The following is a 16,699-nucleotide window of genomic DNA, read 5'->3' on the forward strand; positions in this document are numbered from 1 at the left end:
GCATGTGGGATGATAGAGTTCTTTTCAGTCTGGAGAGTATTTTTTTGTTTTTGTTTTTGGGTTGTTGCTTTTTGGTATTAGCAAAATAATGCAAGATAAGGAGGAAAATCATGGAAAAGTCACGATAATAAGGATTTGTTGTTAAGCTGGAGGAAAAAAATCCCTTTTTTAAACCTATTTTTAACCATTCTACTACCACAGTCTGTATTGCAGTTGATAAAACAGCAATATTTGTGCGCTACACTCTGTATGCGTGTGTAAGCAAGCACAAAACACAAACACATATATATGCGTGTGTGTGTGTATGAGAACAGTTACTATACTGTTTCTCATTCCTCACCTTTCCTAAATATAAGAAATAACAACAAAATAATTAGGATCAATGCTTCTTTTTAAAACCAAGTGGGCTTCTCCCCCCCGCCCCCCCCCCGCCCTCAATACTTGTCAACAGATTGTGGCTGCAAATGGAAGCAGTGGTCCAAATTCATCTCTTGGCTTACATTCATGTAAATTTGCAGTCCTGTCCCTATACCTGGTGGGCTTACTCTAGATTTATGTCTGCTGGCTCCACCAGCAGACAAGTGTTTGTAAGACTATTTTACAAACAAGTGTTTGTAAGACTATTTTAAGAATATTTTTAAATGTAGCTGCTGAATACTTAATGTTCCTGACACTAGGCTGTTTATAATCTCCCCGCTCTTTCTCTACCCACCCACCCCCTACTTTTTCTTTTCTGAAAGCTCAGTCTGAAATGTGGAACTGATAGTTGTGTGGGAGGGACTCACCATGCTGTTACTTCATCGGGGGCTCTGCATGCATGTCCTAACAGACAAGACTGTCAGCGTTCAGTGATTCCCCCCCCCCTGTTTTTTTGTTTTGTTTTGTTTTGTTTTGTTTTTTTCTCATTCAGCTTCAGAAGCTTGATCTGTAAAGCAGCTCTCATCCTGGCTAACCCTGTCACCACTTCTCTAATCTGTCCACTCTGACCTTCCACCCTCAATAGAATAGGAGCTTAGGGCAGGCGTAGGGGCTGTTAAGCCGATAGTGCCTTGGGCTCCACGTGAATGAAAGGAAGGGAAATTGTTCCATATGCATTTGCTGTGGATTAGTCTATTGGCTTACTGTTGTGGAGAAAGCCTGTTAGACTTCTTTGGGTCCTGCACGTACATGGGAATTACCTGGCTTTGTATATCAGAGGTAAGCCTGACTATTCAAATGGGTGGCGGGGCAGCATCCAGGAAAGCAATCCAAACAAGCTGGGGGAAGGTGATTATAAAATGGATATGCTTTGGTAGCCGCAAGCAAATACCAGAGGCTTTAATCTTTCCAAAATTTCCCTAGATGTTTTTTTTAAACAAGAAATGAAAGAGCTTGTTTTAAATTTAGTGCTTGCACTCATTCTGTGTTTCAGGAGTAAAATGGTTGGATAGGTTTGTGTCAACTAAAACTGTATAAAAGTCAGTTGACTGTTTTATATAGGTCATACTACAGAAATGCCTCATTAATGACATGTGTTCATACTAATAGTTTTAGGAAATAGAACAAATCTGCTTTCCTGGTCAGAATACTATTGGAAAGAAAGAAAGCTAACTTAAAGAACAAATGTAAGCATGTCTACTCCAATGTAAGCTCCACTGAATTTGATGAGACACGGTATTTTGCAGCCTTACAGTATATAAAAATTTGAAATTTACAGAAGTTAGCAATAGTGTTCCCCTTATTTATTTTTCCCTAATGATCCTGGTATAGGAAACTGCAGTAAAATGAATTGGAGAACTGAAAATCAGAGTGCATTTTATTCTGACGGAATAAAGCTCTGTAGATGAAAATAATGGATTTCCAGGCTGGGATTTCAGCAAAGGTTACTTAACTTTGGGAAAAATTTATCAAGTGCCTATAAGAGAACCAGCCAGCAATTAACAGGGAAAGCTTTAGCTGAATATCAAATTTCTGTCTCATTCTGAATTAAGAAATAGTTGCATCAAAAAAGAATAGTGTGAAAAACAAGTGCATTCACCTGGAAGCTTCTGAGTTCACATACACAAGACTGCGCTGTCACACATACTTTTTGTATATCTCTTTAAAGAATCTGATTACCCTTTGTGTGCTACATTGTTTCCATGTTGTTCTAAATAGTTGACTTTTAATAATAAACATTTAAGATTATAAAATTAATTGGGGAGATGCTAGCTTTTATCTTATATATAGTTGGCACATTGGAATATAGAGCTTTTTGTATACTTTACCTTTTGATTTATTTTTGTAACAGTTTGGAATTAATTTTGTGATTTCTGAATTTTTTGTGGAATGATATTACAAACACAGGGTCTTGCGTTTGTGAGCCTTCTCACAATGCAATTTCTTGTTTTGTTTTTCTGTCAAAGATTGATGTACATACAGTATTAACAACTAACCCTAGTGCTTTGCTTACATTTGATCAGAATCTATACTGTACTAATATGTTAAACATGATGAAAGTACAGAGATTTTTCTTTTGGAAATATTTCATATGCAGTAGTCCTGCTTGCTTGTTCCCTTCTTTCTTTCTTTTTTAATGGAATACAAGGTTAAAGGATGTACATTTTAGCTGACATTTCTCATATATCAAATAATATTTTAATAATGATCTGGCCTATTTGCATAATAAGAAGCATCATCACTTTTTCTGTTTTCCTTCAAAAGTGAATTAGCTTGATTACTTAGCTTATGCAGGTATGAAAAGGTTCATTAACTCCCTGATTTAGGTAATTTTTCATTTTTCTGAGGAAGTATTACAAATGGAAAAATGGGTATCTCTGAAAAGTGTAAGAACATAACTTTTTTCCTTCTTCCTTTTTAAAGAAATGCTTCTTTTGTTGCTTCTTTTTATAGCTTTTTATTGTGGGTGGACATTCTGTATTGAAATGTACATGGTTGCAATCTTTAGGATGGAATGCCACAATGACAAAGTAAGAGAAAAATAACAATAGTCTAACTTAGAGTTATACAGATTATAATGCCAAACAGTTCTTGACTTTCCTCCCAATTCACCTGCCTATTTGGCAGTTCTACATGCTAAACTACAAATAGTCCAGTTGGCAAGATGTCAAGAATAAACTTGTTCTATTTAGATTTTGTCTGAGTAACTCCTAATGATTCACTTCTTTTGTGTACTTAGCAGGAACGGATGCAGGGGTCTGTGAAGTGAATTGTGGAAGTGCTGAAGAAGGAGGATTGGTTTGCGGAAACAGGAAAGAGGAAGGAAAGAGAAGAAGAAAATACACAAGTGTAGGAACGAACGAGAGAAGAAAAACGGGGACTATGGGGAGAAAAAAGATTCAGATCACGAGGATTATGGATGAACGTAATAGGCAGGTAGGTTGCAGAATAATTGTTGTGATGTTTAAGAATTTGATTATAGCATAAACCAGCTCTTCTCTATTGGGTTAATGTTCAATAAAGGCTGGAGGTTATCCCATATATGTCACACATGATGTATAAATCAGTACTCACATGTTTAGGAAATTTCAAAAAGTTTATCATGCACATTGTTGCATGTTATGCAAACATATTTATAGTACAAGATGTCACATATCTACCCAAAAGTAAATCCCACTGAGTTCAATGAGACATACTTCAAGGTAAATGAATATAAACTTGCAGCCTTAATATTGTCCTCTAGACCTGATATGCTACAAGATATTTATGCAATTAAAATATGTGTACATATGGAATAGTACCTGAACACATTTTTTAAAAGGTGAGCAAGATGATTTTTTAATTCTTGTCACTGCATGTCATAATCCACTGCATTTTATAATCCACATCTGCTAATGGTGATGTGATATGGATTTAATCAAACAAACAGTGTTATTCTTGTTTGTATCATGCTTTTCTAAAATAGAAATGTTAAACTTATAATATAATTAATAACAAAATACTAGAAATAAATGGGACACCTATCATGATAAACTAAAATTTATTATGAAAGATTTTAATTATTATTGCCTTAAATTCTAGTTTTGCCATGTAACAAAAATGCTTTTACATATTTCTGTACATTTCTGTGCTTCCAAGAAAAATATGGAAAGATAAAAAATAACAAAAACCACAAGAGTAGCAAGTTAAAAATCAAACAAACAGAGTAACAATGTAAATACCTGCCTGTTGAATAAGCAGTTTCTTAATGTGTGTCATAAATGATCCCTAATATTGCAAGATTTGTTGTGACTAGCAATCGCATTTTAGTTAAGTTTCACAAATAGTGCAGATCTGTCCTAAATAGTTAATATGTTGTTGTTAAAACTTAAATAGTTTAATCCAGACCAAAGTGTGAGTGACAGGTTGTTGTCCCGGGCTTTAGTGGCAGGAAGATAATAGCCACACACATTGTTTCCAGGTAGTTTATTGATATGTATACAGTTTGAGTATCCCTTATTTGGAATTCCAAAATCTGATATACTCCAAAATCCAAAATTGTCCACATGGGTGGCTGAGATAGAGACACCTTTCCTGGGAAGTAGTAAACTTAAAAAAAAAAGTAGTAGTTTTCCCAGGTTATGAAAATAAGCTCATGTGGAAATATTTTATTGTTCAAATTTACTTGTGAGCCACATGTGAAATTTGAAAAGATTGGAGTATAAGTTGGCTTGTTTGTGGCAGAAAATCAAGTTTGAAATAAAACAGATAATATTTATCTGTTTCCTGTATTTTCCTCTAGATTGCTTATTTCCCAACTGTATTTCCTGCTAGATTGCTTATTGCTTAGGTCAAACCATAATTATCGTATTTGGTTTAGCTGCTTATATCTCAGCCTTTCAATTAAAAATGAGCAGCATTAAGCAATGCACGTTAGTAGTTACGGCTATGAGCATGCTACCAGTTTGTCTAAAAATGTGCTTGAAGTTGGAAGGATCAATAGTTGTATTTAAAGCAGTCATGGGGTAATGTTAATGTTCCATTTGTAATCTGGCTAATTCTGTTTTCTGACTGAAAATTATAATACCCCTCATTAAACTAAACTCCCAGGTTCCCATAGGTGAAATCAAGGCAGCTACAGTAGGATCATGGTGTTATACCTGTGTAGTGTGTAAGGACCCCTGGTGAAAAACAGGGGTGTGTACTGCTAGGTTATACCAGTTCTAACCTAGTGCACCTTTTCCCACCTAGAAGATGGAGAAAATACACAGGACATGGTTCACTCAAAGTAAGCAATATAAAGTCCCATTTAATTCAGAGGACAACTACTGAATTGCTTAACTCTCATTTTTAAATCAGAGGGAGTTAAATCTACTTAACGTTTGCTAATTTTGAAAATCATAATAGGCCACTGAATCTGCCTCAGTTATACGACAGTGGTTATTGGTAGGGGAAAATGGGCTTTCTTTCCATACCTGGAAAAGAAATTGTTATTTCCTTGTGAGCTTCAAAATGATCATATATTTTCTTCTTTCATAATGGTCGTGCTGACTACTCAGTCCCCTGTTTCTGTTTTACTCTGACCTGGCATGAAAGTACAAGCAAAACACAGCAACACATAAAATATGTTTAATTTAAAATTAAAATAGGATCATAATTTTACCTTCTCTCACTGTGTAACATCATTCATTCCAGGCTGCATTCTCATTCTTTTTCCTTAACTTATGAACATTTGAATTGTTTGACTAGTTTTTAAATAGAATCTGAGATTTTCAAGACCTCAGATGTATTTAAAGAACCCTAAAATCATCTGCTCTCTCAAAGATTTTTTAGTAATGCTAAAAATATCTCATGCAGTTTGCGACTTCACTGAAGTAGCTTTGAAATGATAAAAGTTACGAAGTTCAGCAAGAACACCATATGCCCTTTCTTTGGAACTTACTCCTTCCTTTGGGTGACCCAAAACTGTCTGTATTGCTAACTTTGCCATGCCAGAAGGTGTAGGGAAGACTGTGAGATACAAAGACTGTGGTCAGTGCTGTGAAGTGCAAAGGCAAAGCATATATTGCCTACTCTATCTTCCTCTTAACACAATACAGGAAAGGAGTGGGCAACCTTGTCCTGTGGCCACTATATTCATACATGTGCTAAGACTGAGATACACTAAACCTGAAAGTAGCTTGCCCTAGCTTGCGTTTCCACTTGCCAGTTGATTCTCCCTTTCAAATACCCCCTCCCATTTTCATATTTATTTTTCTGACACATTATATCCCAATTTTCTTCTTCCAAGAGGCGTTCTGAGGGTACATAAAATATAAAAATAAAGAGTAATTTTTTAAATTATCTATTGTTAAAACTATTATGCATGCTGTCACATAGGACTAAAAGCAGAATTTGTAAAATAAAAGAAGGAGGGGGAAGTCCAGAAACAATTCCAGGGATAATAAATCCATTCAAAAGAATCAAATGCTTTCATTTCCTTTTATTAATTGATTGTAATTGATCAGAGTCAAATGCACTCAAGGAAAGTGATGCAAAGTTATTGTGACAGTGTTTGCAATTTTTAAAATAAAGGAGGGAGGAATGCTTTTATTGAGCCCTTGTTTGATTTAGAAAAACAAAACAATTAAATGTAAGTAAGTCATCAGGAATAATATCATCCTACAGTAAAATCAAAGTGTGAAACAGTTTGTGTGGTCTAACTGACCACACAGGTTCTTCTATTATTATTTTTTCATAGCCCCACACATTTACATATTGTATGTACAATAGTGGCCTAAATCCGGCATCACGCTAGCAGCAGTGTGAGGGAATTTTCCTCTCCAACCTTCTAACCTTCATGTTGACCAAAAATGTACTCCAGGGGATTTCCTCATCCTCTGGAGTAGGTTTTGAGGGCGCACAGAATTGGGGTGAAGATTTCAAGGTGCAGGAAAAATAATTTTATTTCCATTTCCACTTATTAAAACATTTCTGTCACAGGAATAACATTATTTGATCTAAGAAAAGGTCTATACTACAGTGCAACAATATTAAGTTGTGACTCACTGATAGCAATTCACAGACATAATCATAATGCACATTTGCACATAGCAGACTTTGCACAGTCACCATATTTCTCAGCTGCATAAGTGAGAGCAGAGGCAGCTGTATATCTGTTCTCATGGGAGTGGTAAATCTACTCTTGAATTGATGACCATTTCTCCCACAGCTATTTCAGGTTCTATAGAAACCATCTAGGTGCTGGTCTGTGTCCCCACCACTCAAGGAGGGCTCAAGGAGAGCTGCTATAAAAGAAAGAGAAGCTGTTGTGGGGAGAGGTAGAACTGGAAATTATTTCAGTAAATGATCAGGTCCCAATCCAGAATCTCTTTATAAAATAATAGAAATGCAGCAATTATGGAAGGAAGAGGGATTTCACTCCTTGACATGATTAACAAGCAAACAAAAAATTGCTCAACCACTCTCTTGCCTAAGATTTTTCATGTGTAAATGCTTTAATCACTTTGGTCTGACTTGGGTTTTGTCTGCACTGCAGAAATAAAGCAATTTGACACCATTTTAATTGCTATGGCTCAATGTTATGGAATTATGGGATTTGTAGTTTTGTGAGATATTTAGCCTTCTCTGTCAGAGAGCTCTGGTGCCCCACCATATTACAAACCTCTGAATTCCATCGCATTCAGCCATGCTATGGTGTCAAGTCACATTATTGTGTTAAACTGCATTATTTTTGCAGTGCAGACGCAGCCAGTGTGCCAATATTGTGGCTGCATAATTTGGCTCCTCTTTTGCCCTGCTTCCCCTCCTTGACTGTTTTGCCAGTAGATCTTAGCCCACGGAATGGTTTGCTGGTAGATCGCTGAAATGAGATGGTTGGAGGAACTTGTGTCTACTATTAACTCCCATCAGCCAATTTATCTTTGTGTTACGATTGCACTATTTATCTAGATTAGGATCCTATAAGCGTTACTCTTCCATAGTAGAAGTACCAACATGTTCCTGGCACTATATTTCTGTTTCAGTACAGTATAATAAAGCACAAGCCCGGGAAATAATAAACTAGAACAGCAACTGAATTAACTGGTTTAAAATAACAAAATTAAATAGTACAATAATTTACCCTAGTTTTTATGATGGCTGTGCTCTGTCTCCAAATTAGCTGTCCTAGGAATGGAAAAAATAACATAAATATTTTAATCCCACTGTTACTGGAACAAATCTGGTGAGTTAGTATACTAATCAGTGTTTATTTAGCAGATACATTTTAGAAGAGTTGCCATATTGTCTGTTAGTCATCACAAGATCCTTGGCACCTTTGAAGTCTAACAAATTTATTACGGCATGAGCTTTCATGAGGAAGAGCTTATTGATAGTGAACTGAGTAACTGACTCGGAATAAAATTTACTGAATTATTCAAACTATACTCTAAAAGGTTTAGCTGATTAATTTTATCACACTGATCACTAATCATTCTAAAACCTTTTCATTGACTGTACAGATTGCCTCCCACATTAATGAGGGTTTTATAACTAGTTTTTATTGTTTGTGTTGTCTACACAACCATGGATTGGATCCAGATTAAGTTAATTGTGCTCTACTCCCACTGAAATTAATGAGGTTTTAGTTAGTCCGGATTCTATTATTTTGAAAACAAAAGCTTATAAATCCAAGGAATGGTTTCTGCCAGCATGGAAGAAATATTCTGTCCCATACATAAAGGAATGGCATCACTTTGAATATGCATGAGCGTCATCTAACAATAACAAGTAGTTTTTACAGGTGCATTATTTATTCATAAATCAGGATTTGAGATAAACTAGAGTTTCTTAATAGACTTGCCTCTCCTTATTCTGGCTTTCATGAATTCAATAGGTTAAATCACTTCAAAGAGAAATCTTTGTGTGTGGTATGTCATGCCAACTGACCACTAGCCTGGAAGGGTTAGGTGTCCTAGGTCCTTCTTTGTGTACCTGCAAATCCTTGATATGAAATCCCTTGCAAACAGATTAATATGTTGTGTATTTCCCCCCAGTTCGTGTTCATATTGTAATCTCACCTTTTACCACATACACAAATCCACACAAAGAGAGTATCCTTCATATTCACTGTTCATTTAATGCATCAGGTGATGAGGTTCTTTTCTATGAAAACTCATGCCATGATACCATTTTAGTTTTTCAGGTGCCACAAAACTCTTAGATAAGACATTGTGAGTTAGTATTCTTCTACAAAAATCCTTTTACACTTAAAAATTAGTTCTTCAGTCTTCAGCCTATTCTTTTAATATCCGTTTACATTTAAAAATTCATTCTTCAATGCTTAACTTAGTTTAATTGCCATCTTGAGAATTTCAGCTTTTATTGTCTATATAAAGTAAAGGTTTAAAAAGCAAGAAAAAACCTCAGAAGTATTTAATTATACAATTCATGCTGTGAATCTTAAAAAATATGATCTGTTGGCCATTGTTTATTGTAAGTCAGAGTCTAATCTTATTTGAAAAGTATTGAATTTATTCCTGATTTTTTTTGTGAATGGACTATAATGCCTTTATGACCAGCCCCTCATACTTTCATAAGGAAGGGCTCCAGTATTTACCAGTAATTTGAATCTTGAACACATTTTGTTGGAAAAACCCAATTGTTTTAAAGAGAAGAGAACTTTGCTTACAGATGGATCCATGTTTAAAAAGACACAATATTATACTCATCTAAATCTATTTCAGTGTCCTTGACAGTATAGGGTTGGTGTTTTTTTGTTCCAAACAGCAGACACTAAAATTTTAGGGCTGTTCAGCTAAAATTTAGTGGCATTTGTATTGCTAATCTATACTGGAGCATATACTGAAGCTGTACTGGAGCTAATTTAATTTAAAATGAACTAGCTTCAGTTGGGTTTTTTAAATCACACAGATTGTAATTTCCATTATGTACAATCAGATGAAGTGAAATGCAGGCCACGTCAGTGCATTTTCAAAAACTAGTGCAAACATAGTCAAAAGAAACAATCATTTCTGTCTTCTAAGGATTCGTTTGGAAGGCCCTGAGGGAGCTAGAGCTGGAGGTGGGAAGCAAAACTAAAGTCATTGTGTGAAGGAAGAAGTTGCACTCTTCCTGTTTTGACAGGAAATGGAGACAAATGTGCTTCCTGACCACTTACTCAGTAGGGAATGAAATATTCTTTGACCTTTACCTCATGAACATTTTAGCTTTGTTTTAAGTGGTAAACATGTTTTCAACCCAAACATGTATTTGTATTTTCCAGTCTTACTATTATACAGCTAAAATGTTGGGCTTATTGTTTATTATTGTGCACCATGCAAATGAATTTACAGTATGTGTGTATGTGTGTTGAATAGGATATATTTAGAGAGAAGGCAAAGGGGTATATAGCAAATCAAATGTTTTTCGTCATAGAGCATCATATTGTATAGTTTTCTTAAGGGTGTTAACCATATTTACTCTTCAACAGAGTATAGGACTCAAAAATCACATTCAGTCCTGAATTTTTCTTGTCCATCTTTCCCATTCAAGTACTGGTGTGTGTGTGTATAAAATATATACCATGCTGGTATGTTGTTAAGTCACAATGTAAAAATATGAAGTGAAAGACAGTGACAAAATTAACCCTGGATACTTATATACTTCACTGCAATGCAAAGCTACTGTTCTAGTTCATTTTCATCTATCCAACATGTACAGATAAAAGACAGTGTTAGAATATGTGAGAATAAGAAATATTGTATCCTGCCAAATCTTATACTTTTTGAGTTTTTAGAACACCAGTTAATTATCATTGAGATAAACCCTTTCTGCTCTTATTTTTGAAGGCAGTGTCATAACAGAGCCCAACAATCTTGTGTCTGAAATCTTAAGATGTTGCGGTTTGAACGGTTTGGTTAACTCCCCCCCCCCATTATTTTTCTGTTACTCTTCTAAGAGAAGGGATGTATTTGTAACATAACCACAGTGTTCTAGAAAACTCTACTTTTTACAGAGACCCTTTGTTATTCTCTGGGATTTAGTTCCAGGATCCCCTGTGGATACTAACATTTATGGATGTTCAAGGTCCCATTATATACAATGGCATAGTAAAAGTCTGTTCCTTATCTACAATAGCAAAATCAAGGTTTACTGTTTTGAAATTTCTACTTTTTAAAAATATTTTTAAGCCATGGATGCTTTAATCTATGGATAAAGAATCTGTGGATAAAGAGGGCAGACTGTAATATCTCTCCTTAAACGAATTGTTGATTGGCCCAGGGGGTGGTGGGATATGTTGCACATTACTGTCACAGCTTTAGAACATCTTTCTGGTAGTACTTTTCTCACTAGCTATGGATGTATGTGCTTGTGCCAAGGACAATGGTTCTCTTTGCAGCCTCTCTCTGTGCTGTCTTGTCCTCGTGAATTATGCTGATGAAGTGTCCCTGACTGCTCTTTTTAAAGGTCCTTTCATTTAATGGGTCCTCCTGCTCAGTCACTGCACAAAGGAGGATTTGTTAAGGGAGAATCTTTTAGTGATGTTTCAGCCTGTGGTGCTGAATGTACGGTAATCATACAATTGAATGCAAGGGAGTCTTTGTTAGAATGAAGTTTGAAAACATGTACATGTGTGCCTCCACATGTGGAGATGCAAAGCTCAGTGGGTTTTGTTGTTTTTTTGGTTTTTTGCGCTACAAGAAAATTATGTGGCGTTTTATGTAAAGCTAATTTTAATTAAGTGCTTTGAATACTTGTCTAGAAAAGGCATGCAGAAAATTAGTGTCTTGGAATAAAGAATCCTTCTGGATGGAAATATGTAAAGAATGGAGAAAGGTATGAATTGAACCCTGACAATATCACATATAGGTCTTGTTTAAATCAATGGGAAAAATTAGTCATGACTAACAAGTCCTATTGATTTCATGAGAACTAGGTACAACTAATGAAGTCTGGATCCAACTACACACTTCAAGAACTTTTGAAACAGCACTTAACAGCACTACAACACAACACTGTCAAACTTGTGTTTTAGCACTTTAAAATCCTTTGTAAGAATTATCAAATATTTTTAAGAAGCATTATGTAGAGGATTATAGATAAACATAGTTTTTCTACATTTTCCATGTAGCTCCTCCACCCTAAATGCAGTGTCATCATGGCTTCACTTTGTATGATGCAAAAGAATGGAAAGGTCACAGTGAGTCCTTTCTCCCTTCCTGTATCCTTAGTGGAAACCAACACTGTTATTATGGGATGATCAAAATTATTCTGCCAGTTTTTTTTAATTTTTAAAGGAGAGACAGGAATAGTGTAGGGGAGAAAGGAGGGAGAGGAGGGACAAAACAACATCATACCACGTATCATCACTATCACCACAATAGTAGGTGACATCATTGGTAGATTTGTGGCTTTTACCTTTCACCAGCAATTTTTGCTCCTACATGGAGCCATTTACGGCTAGGAGTGGTGCAGTCTTGCAGCTATAATTTTAGATAATAATAAACAATGTCCAAGTGTTGTTCCTTTTTTTGCCACCACAAATTGTTATGATAGCTTTTAGGTGAAAAGAGTTGGTTGTCATGTTCTACAAAGTTCCATTATATGTGAGAGGCCTCAAAAAAATGGTCGAACCTCATTCACTACACATCAGAATGTGAGTCTCTTCCCTACTTCCAGTTAACATACAAACAAGGTCAGTTTTTTTGCAGTTTGTATACTGTGTTTGTGTTTCAGCCACCTTTAGTCCTTTTCACTTTCACTAGATGCATCTTCCACTGATGCTGGGTTTGTTTGTTTGTTGACAAAGGACTTCTCCACAGGACCACTCAAGCCTGTGCTGGCATTCACCAGTGCAGCCACAGGCTGTGGCAGGAACATTAAAGCTGCATGTAATGTGTTGCACTGCCTAATGGGGTGGAAGGACAGGGCAGTGTATCCACAGCAGTTTAAAATTATATGGGGACAGTGCCTTCATAAAGGTCTTTGGGACTTAGTTCAGTATATAAGGAACTGATGAAATGGGTGGCTTCCCCAAGATCAGTTTGGCCTGTGGTCAGACCAAACAAAATCTCATGATCAAAGAGACATGATCTCTTTGGCCATCAGATCGTAGTATAGTGGTCTTTACAACCAGTGCTGGTTCCAGAGTGGGTTTTTTCTCCCTCTTTTGTGGGCTGAGAATGTATATTGAGGCAAAGAAGACATATTCTGTTGGTGGACCTTTTGTCAAGGGATTCTGTTTCTTCCTGCTGCTGCTGCTGCTTGTCTTCGCCATCATGACTAGTTTTGCTTCCCACCAGCGTTCGAACTGGCTTCCCATTGCCCGAAAATAGCTTGCCATTGCCTGAAATTGTGTGTGGTAGCCTATCACGCAATAACGTGAAACCCTATGATTGCGTTCGGACTGACTTCCCATTGCCTGAAATTGCGTGTGGTAGTCTATCACTCAATACTGTTAAACCCCATGATTGCGTTCCGATTGCCATTGGATTATACTTCCAATTTCCCTTGGCTGATAAACTCCCTGATGTTGCATTTTTAAAATGCAGTGTAATAAAACAGTTTGGGGTTGGGGAGCCAAGAAGATATGCCACAGATAGTATAGGGGAACTCCTAAGAATTTTTCAGATTCAAATTCCCCTGATTCTGTTCCTCCCATTTGAAGTTCCAGATGTGTACCTACAAACGTAAGTATGCATTTGGATTCAAGAAACAAAAAAATGGGTAGGGAGAGGTTTGATAAAGAAAAGTAGTAGGTGAGAAAGGAAAATCTCCCTCTATCCACTGCTGTTTCTCAGCTTCCAATTTCCCCCTCTGAAATCAGGTTTTCTCTTTTTTTGAAAAGGCATACAGGTTCTTTTACAGCTATTTCTGTGTCACATATAACTAGTTCTTCAGTTGGGGGTTTTACTTTCATTCACATAGTGCTTTTTCATTTGTTGTATTAAAAGTCTAAAGGTGAATTCTGAGCTAGCTAAACTCCAAGGTGATAAATGCAGTAATTGATGGATGATGTGAACATGCTCTGAGTGTTCCAGAGCTAGTGGGCTGTGAAACGTTGTCTTTTCTGTTTCTCAGTGCCTTGTGGCATAGTAGAGCAAATTTCTATCTTGGGACTCAACTGAAGCTCACTAGTGCTTGACATACTTTTTGGTTATCTAGCATTAAGTTGGCTGTTTTACCTTATGCCTATAGGAAGAGATTATTATATTCACTGTAGTTTAACATCTTGTTGTTACCTGGATCCTCTTGACTGCATGGAGAGTTGTTATGTCAGTGCCAGATGTTCCTAGAGGAATCTATAACTTGTTTGGAAAGTCTGCACAAAATTGTGAGGATTTCAGTGGTAGACAGTGCAACTGTTGCTATGGCAGTCAGCACACAGAAGGGTAAAGCAGAACAGCAAAACACATAATGTACAAACTGGTTTTAATTTTGAATTCTGGAATAACTAAGTGCTTCCTCCCTCTTCCATATCAAAGTCTCTTAGAGTACACTGAATATATAGGAATATAGAACTACTTTGTGGCTTATCTACTGCTGATCCTTAGGCTATGAAGCAACTTTACTATTGGAGAGTGTTGCTGAGACATACAAGTTTCTTAATTCAGCTCCCTCCCGCCCTGAACCAGATCCTTGAACCTTCTAAGGCCTGCTGCGACCTGTTTAACGACTTTTTTGCGGATAAAACTTCTCGTATAAGCGAAGGTCTGAACGCTGACATTATAGCAGAACCTAGGGTAGAAGTGTCCAGAGCCACCGTGGACTATGTTAAACTGGATCAGTTTGAGTTGGTGAGTACCGAGGATGTGGACAAGATCCTCGGAAGTGTTCGGAAAACAACCTGCTCTCTTGATCCCTGTCCCTCGTGGTTAGCGGCCCAGGGGGGACCGGCGGTAACATTATTGTTACACCGGATAATTAATACATCTTTGAGGGATGGGCTATTTCCATCGGATCTTAAATTGGCCATTGTAAAACCGATCCTAAAAAAGCCCTCCCTCGACCCCCTGGTACATAATAATTATCGGCCTGTTTCGCTGCTGCCATTTCTGGGAAAGGTGATCGAGAGGGCGGTTGCGATCCAGCTTCAGGTGGTCTTGGATGAAACGGATTATCTGGACCCATTTCAAACTGGCTTCCGGGCGGGTTACGGGGTTGAGACGGCCATGGTTGCCTTGGTCGATGATCTCCGTCTGAGCATCGACAGGGGAAGCGTGTCCCTGTTGGTGCTCTTGGACATCTCAGCGGCTTTCGATACCATAGACCATGGTATCCTTCTGGGGCGCCTGGCAGAGGTGGGAATCGGGGGCACTGCGCTCCAGTGGTTCCGGTCCTATCTCTCTGGGAGGTCCCAGATGGTGCAGCTGGGAGACGTGTGCTCCGATGAGAGGCCCCTTAAAACCGGGGTCCCTCAAGAAGCCATTCTGTCTCCCATGCTATTTAACATTTACATGAAACCGCTGGGAGAGATCATCCGGAGACATGGGGCGCGGGGTTATCAGTACGCTGATGACACCCAAATCATTTTCTCTATATCTCCGACTGATGCAGTGACTGGGGATGGCGTCTCTCCCCTCGTGGCCTGTCTGGAGTCAGGAATGGGCTGGATGAGGGAAAACCGAATCAAATTGAATCCAGAGAAAACGGAGGTACTAGTGATAGGTTCTCCTGGTCCAGGAATGGCGGTGGTTCCACCTGTCCTGAACGGGGTCACGCTCCCTGTGAAGGACTCCGTGCGCAGTCTGGGGGTGCTTCTTGACTCGTCGCTTCACCTGACAGCTCAGGTGAATGCGACGGTCAAGAGCACCTGTTATCAGCTTCGGCTGATCCGCCAGCTGCGCCCATACCTGGCCCAGAGGGACCTAGAAACGGTTGTACATGCTCTGGTAACTTCGAGACTGGATTTCTGCAACGTACTCTACATGGGGCAACCCTTATACCAAACTCGGAAGCTACAAATGGTGCAGAATATGGCAGCCCGGCTGGTCACTGGTGCTCCCAGGACCAGCCACATAACACCGATTTTAAAAGATCTCCATTGGCTGCCCATTCGCTTCCGAGCTCAATATAAGGTGTTGGTTATTACCTATAAAGCCCTAAATGGCTTGGGCCCAGGATACCTAAAGGACCACCTCTCCCCGTACATTCCGCCTCGCACCCTCAGAACATCTGGGCAGCAGCTACTGAAGGTGCCTGGGGCTAGGTTAACCTCCACCGCGCGGAGGACATTTTCCACGGCTGCCCCAGCCCTTTGGAATACGCTGCCCATTGAGCTCCGCTCATCTACCACCCTGGCCCAATTCAGGAAGGATTTAAAAACCTTCCTGTTCCAACAGGCATTCCCCGATTAAATATCCTGTGGGCCTCCCTCCTCTTTCCGTGGCCAAGAGGTTGGGCTATGGGGCTTTTTTCTGTTATTTTTCGTTGTATTGATGTATTTGTATGTTTTATTTTTTTTTTTTTTGTATTATTATGGATTGTGTCTGTTTTTAATTGTTATGTAAGCCGCCCTGATCCCTGGAAGGGCGGGGTATAAATAAAAATTTTATTATTATTTATTATTAATTCAGATCCAGATAGATGGGAGGATTTTCTTGGCCATATGGAGAATCTTCAGAGAAGACATGAAGAAACTGTTCAGTGGAGGAAGCTCAGTGGAATTAGTTGTTCAGTAGAGGAAACTCAGTGGAATGTTCTGATGCCCGGATGATGGAAAACAGTGCAGAGATAGTTGGGTCAAGGGACAGGCTGTAGATAAGATGGAACAAAAAGGATGTTAGAATGGGCAGACAAGTTTCAGGGTTGTTATTTTTTT

The 16,699-nt window shown here is 38.1% G+C and overlaps 1 protein-coding gene across 14 annotated transcripts in view; it reads left to right on the forward strand.

The window, feature by feature from the left end:
- MEF2C (myocyte enhancer factor 2C) overlaps window positions 1-16,699 on the forward strand; it is a 229,894-nt gene that overhangs the window by 101,497 nt on the left and 111,698 nt on the right. For 9 of the 14 annotated variants that reach the window (XM_042454576.1, XM_042454572.1, XM_042454561.1 and 6 more), the window contains one exon: window positions 3,158-3,354. In XM_042454576.1, the coding sequence (XP_042310510.1) occupies window positions 3,301-3,354 (54 nt within the window). In that variant the 5' untranslated portion in view covers window positions 3,158-3,300. Of the gene's footprint in view, window positions 1-979; window positions 1,198-3,157; window positions 3,355-16,699 lie in introns of those variants that run through there. The other 5 variants (XM_042454562.1, XM_042454567.1, XM_042454564.1 and 2 more) reach the window with 3 other exon arrangements.

The sequence above is a fragment of the Sceloporus undulatus genome, chromosome 2 (assembly GCF_019175285.1).
Source record: "Sceloporus undulatus isolate JIND9_A2432 ecotype Alabama chromosome 2, SceUnd_v1.1, whole genome shotgun sequence".
Classification (NCBI taxonomy): Eukaryota; Metazoa; Chordata; class Lepidosauria; order Squamata; family Phrynosomatidae; genus Sceloporus; species Sceloporus undulatus.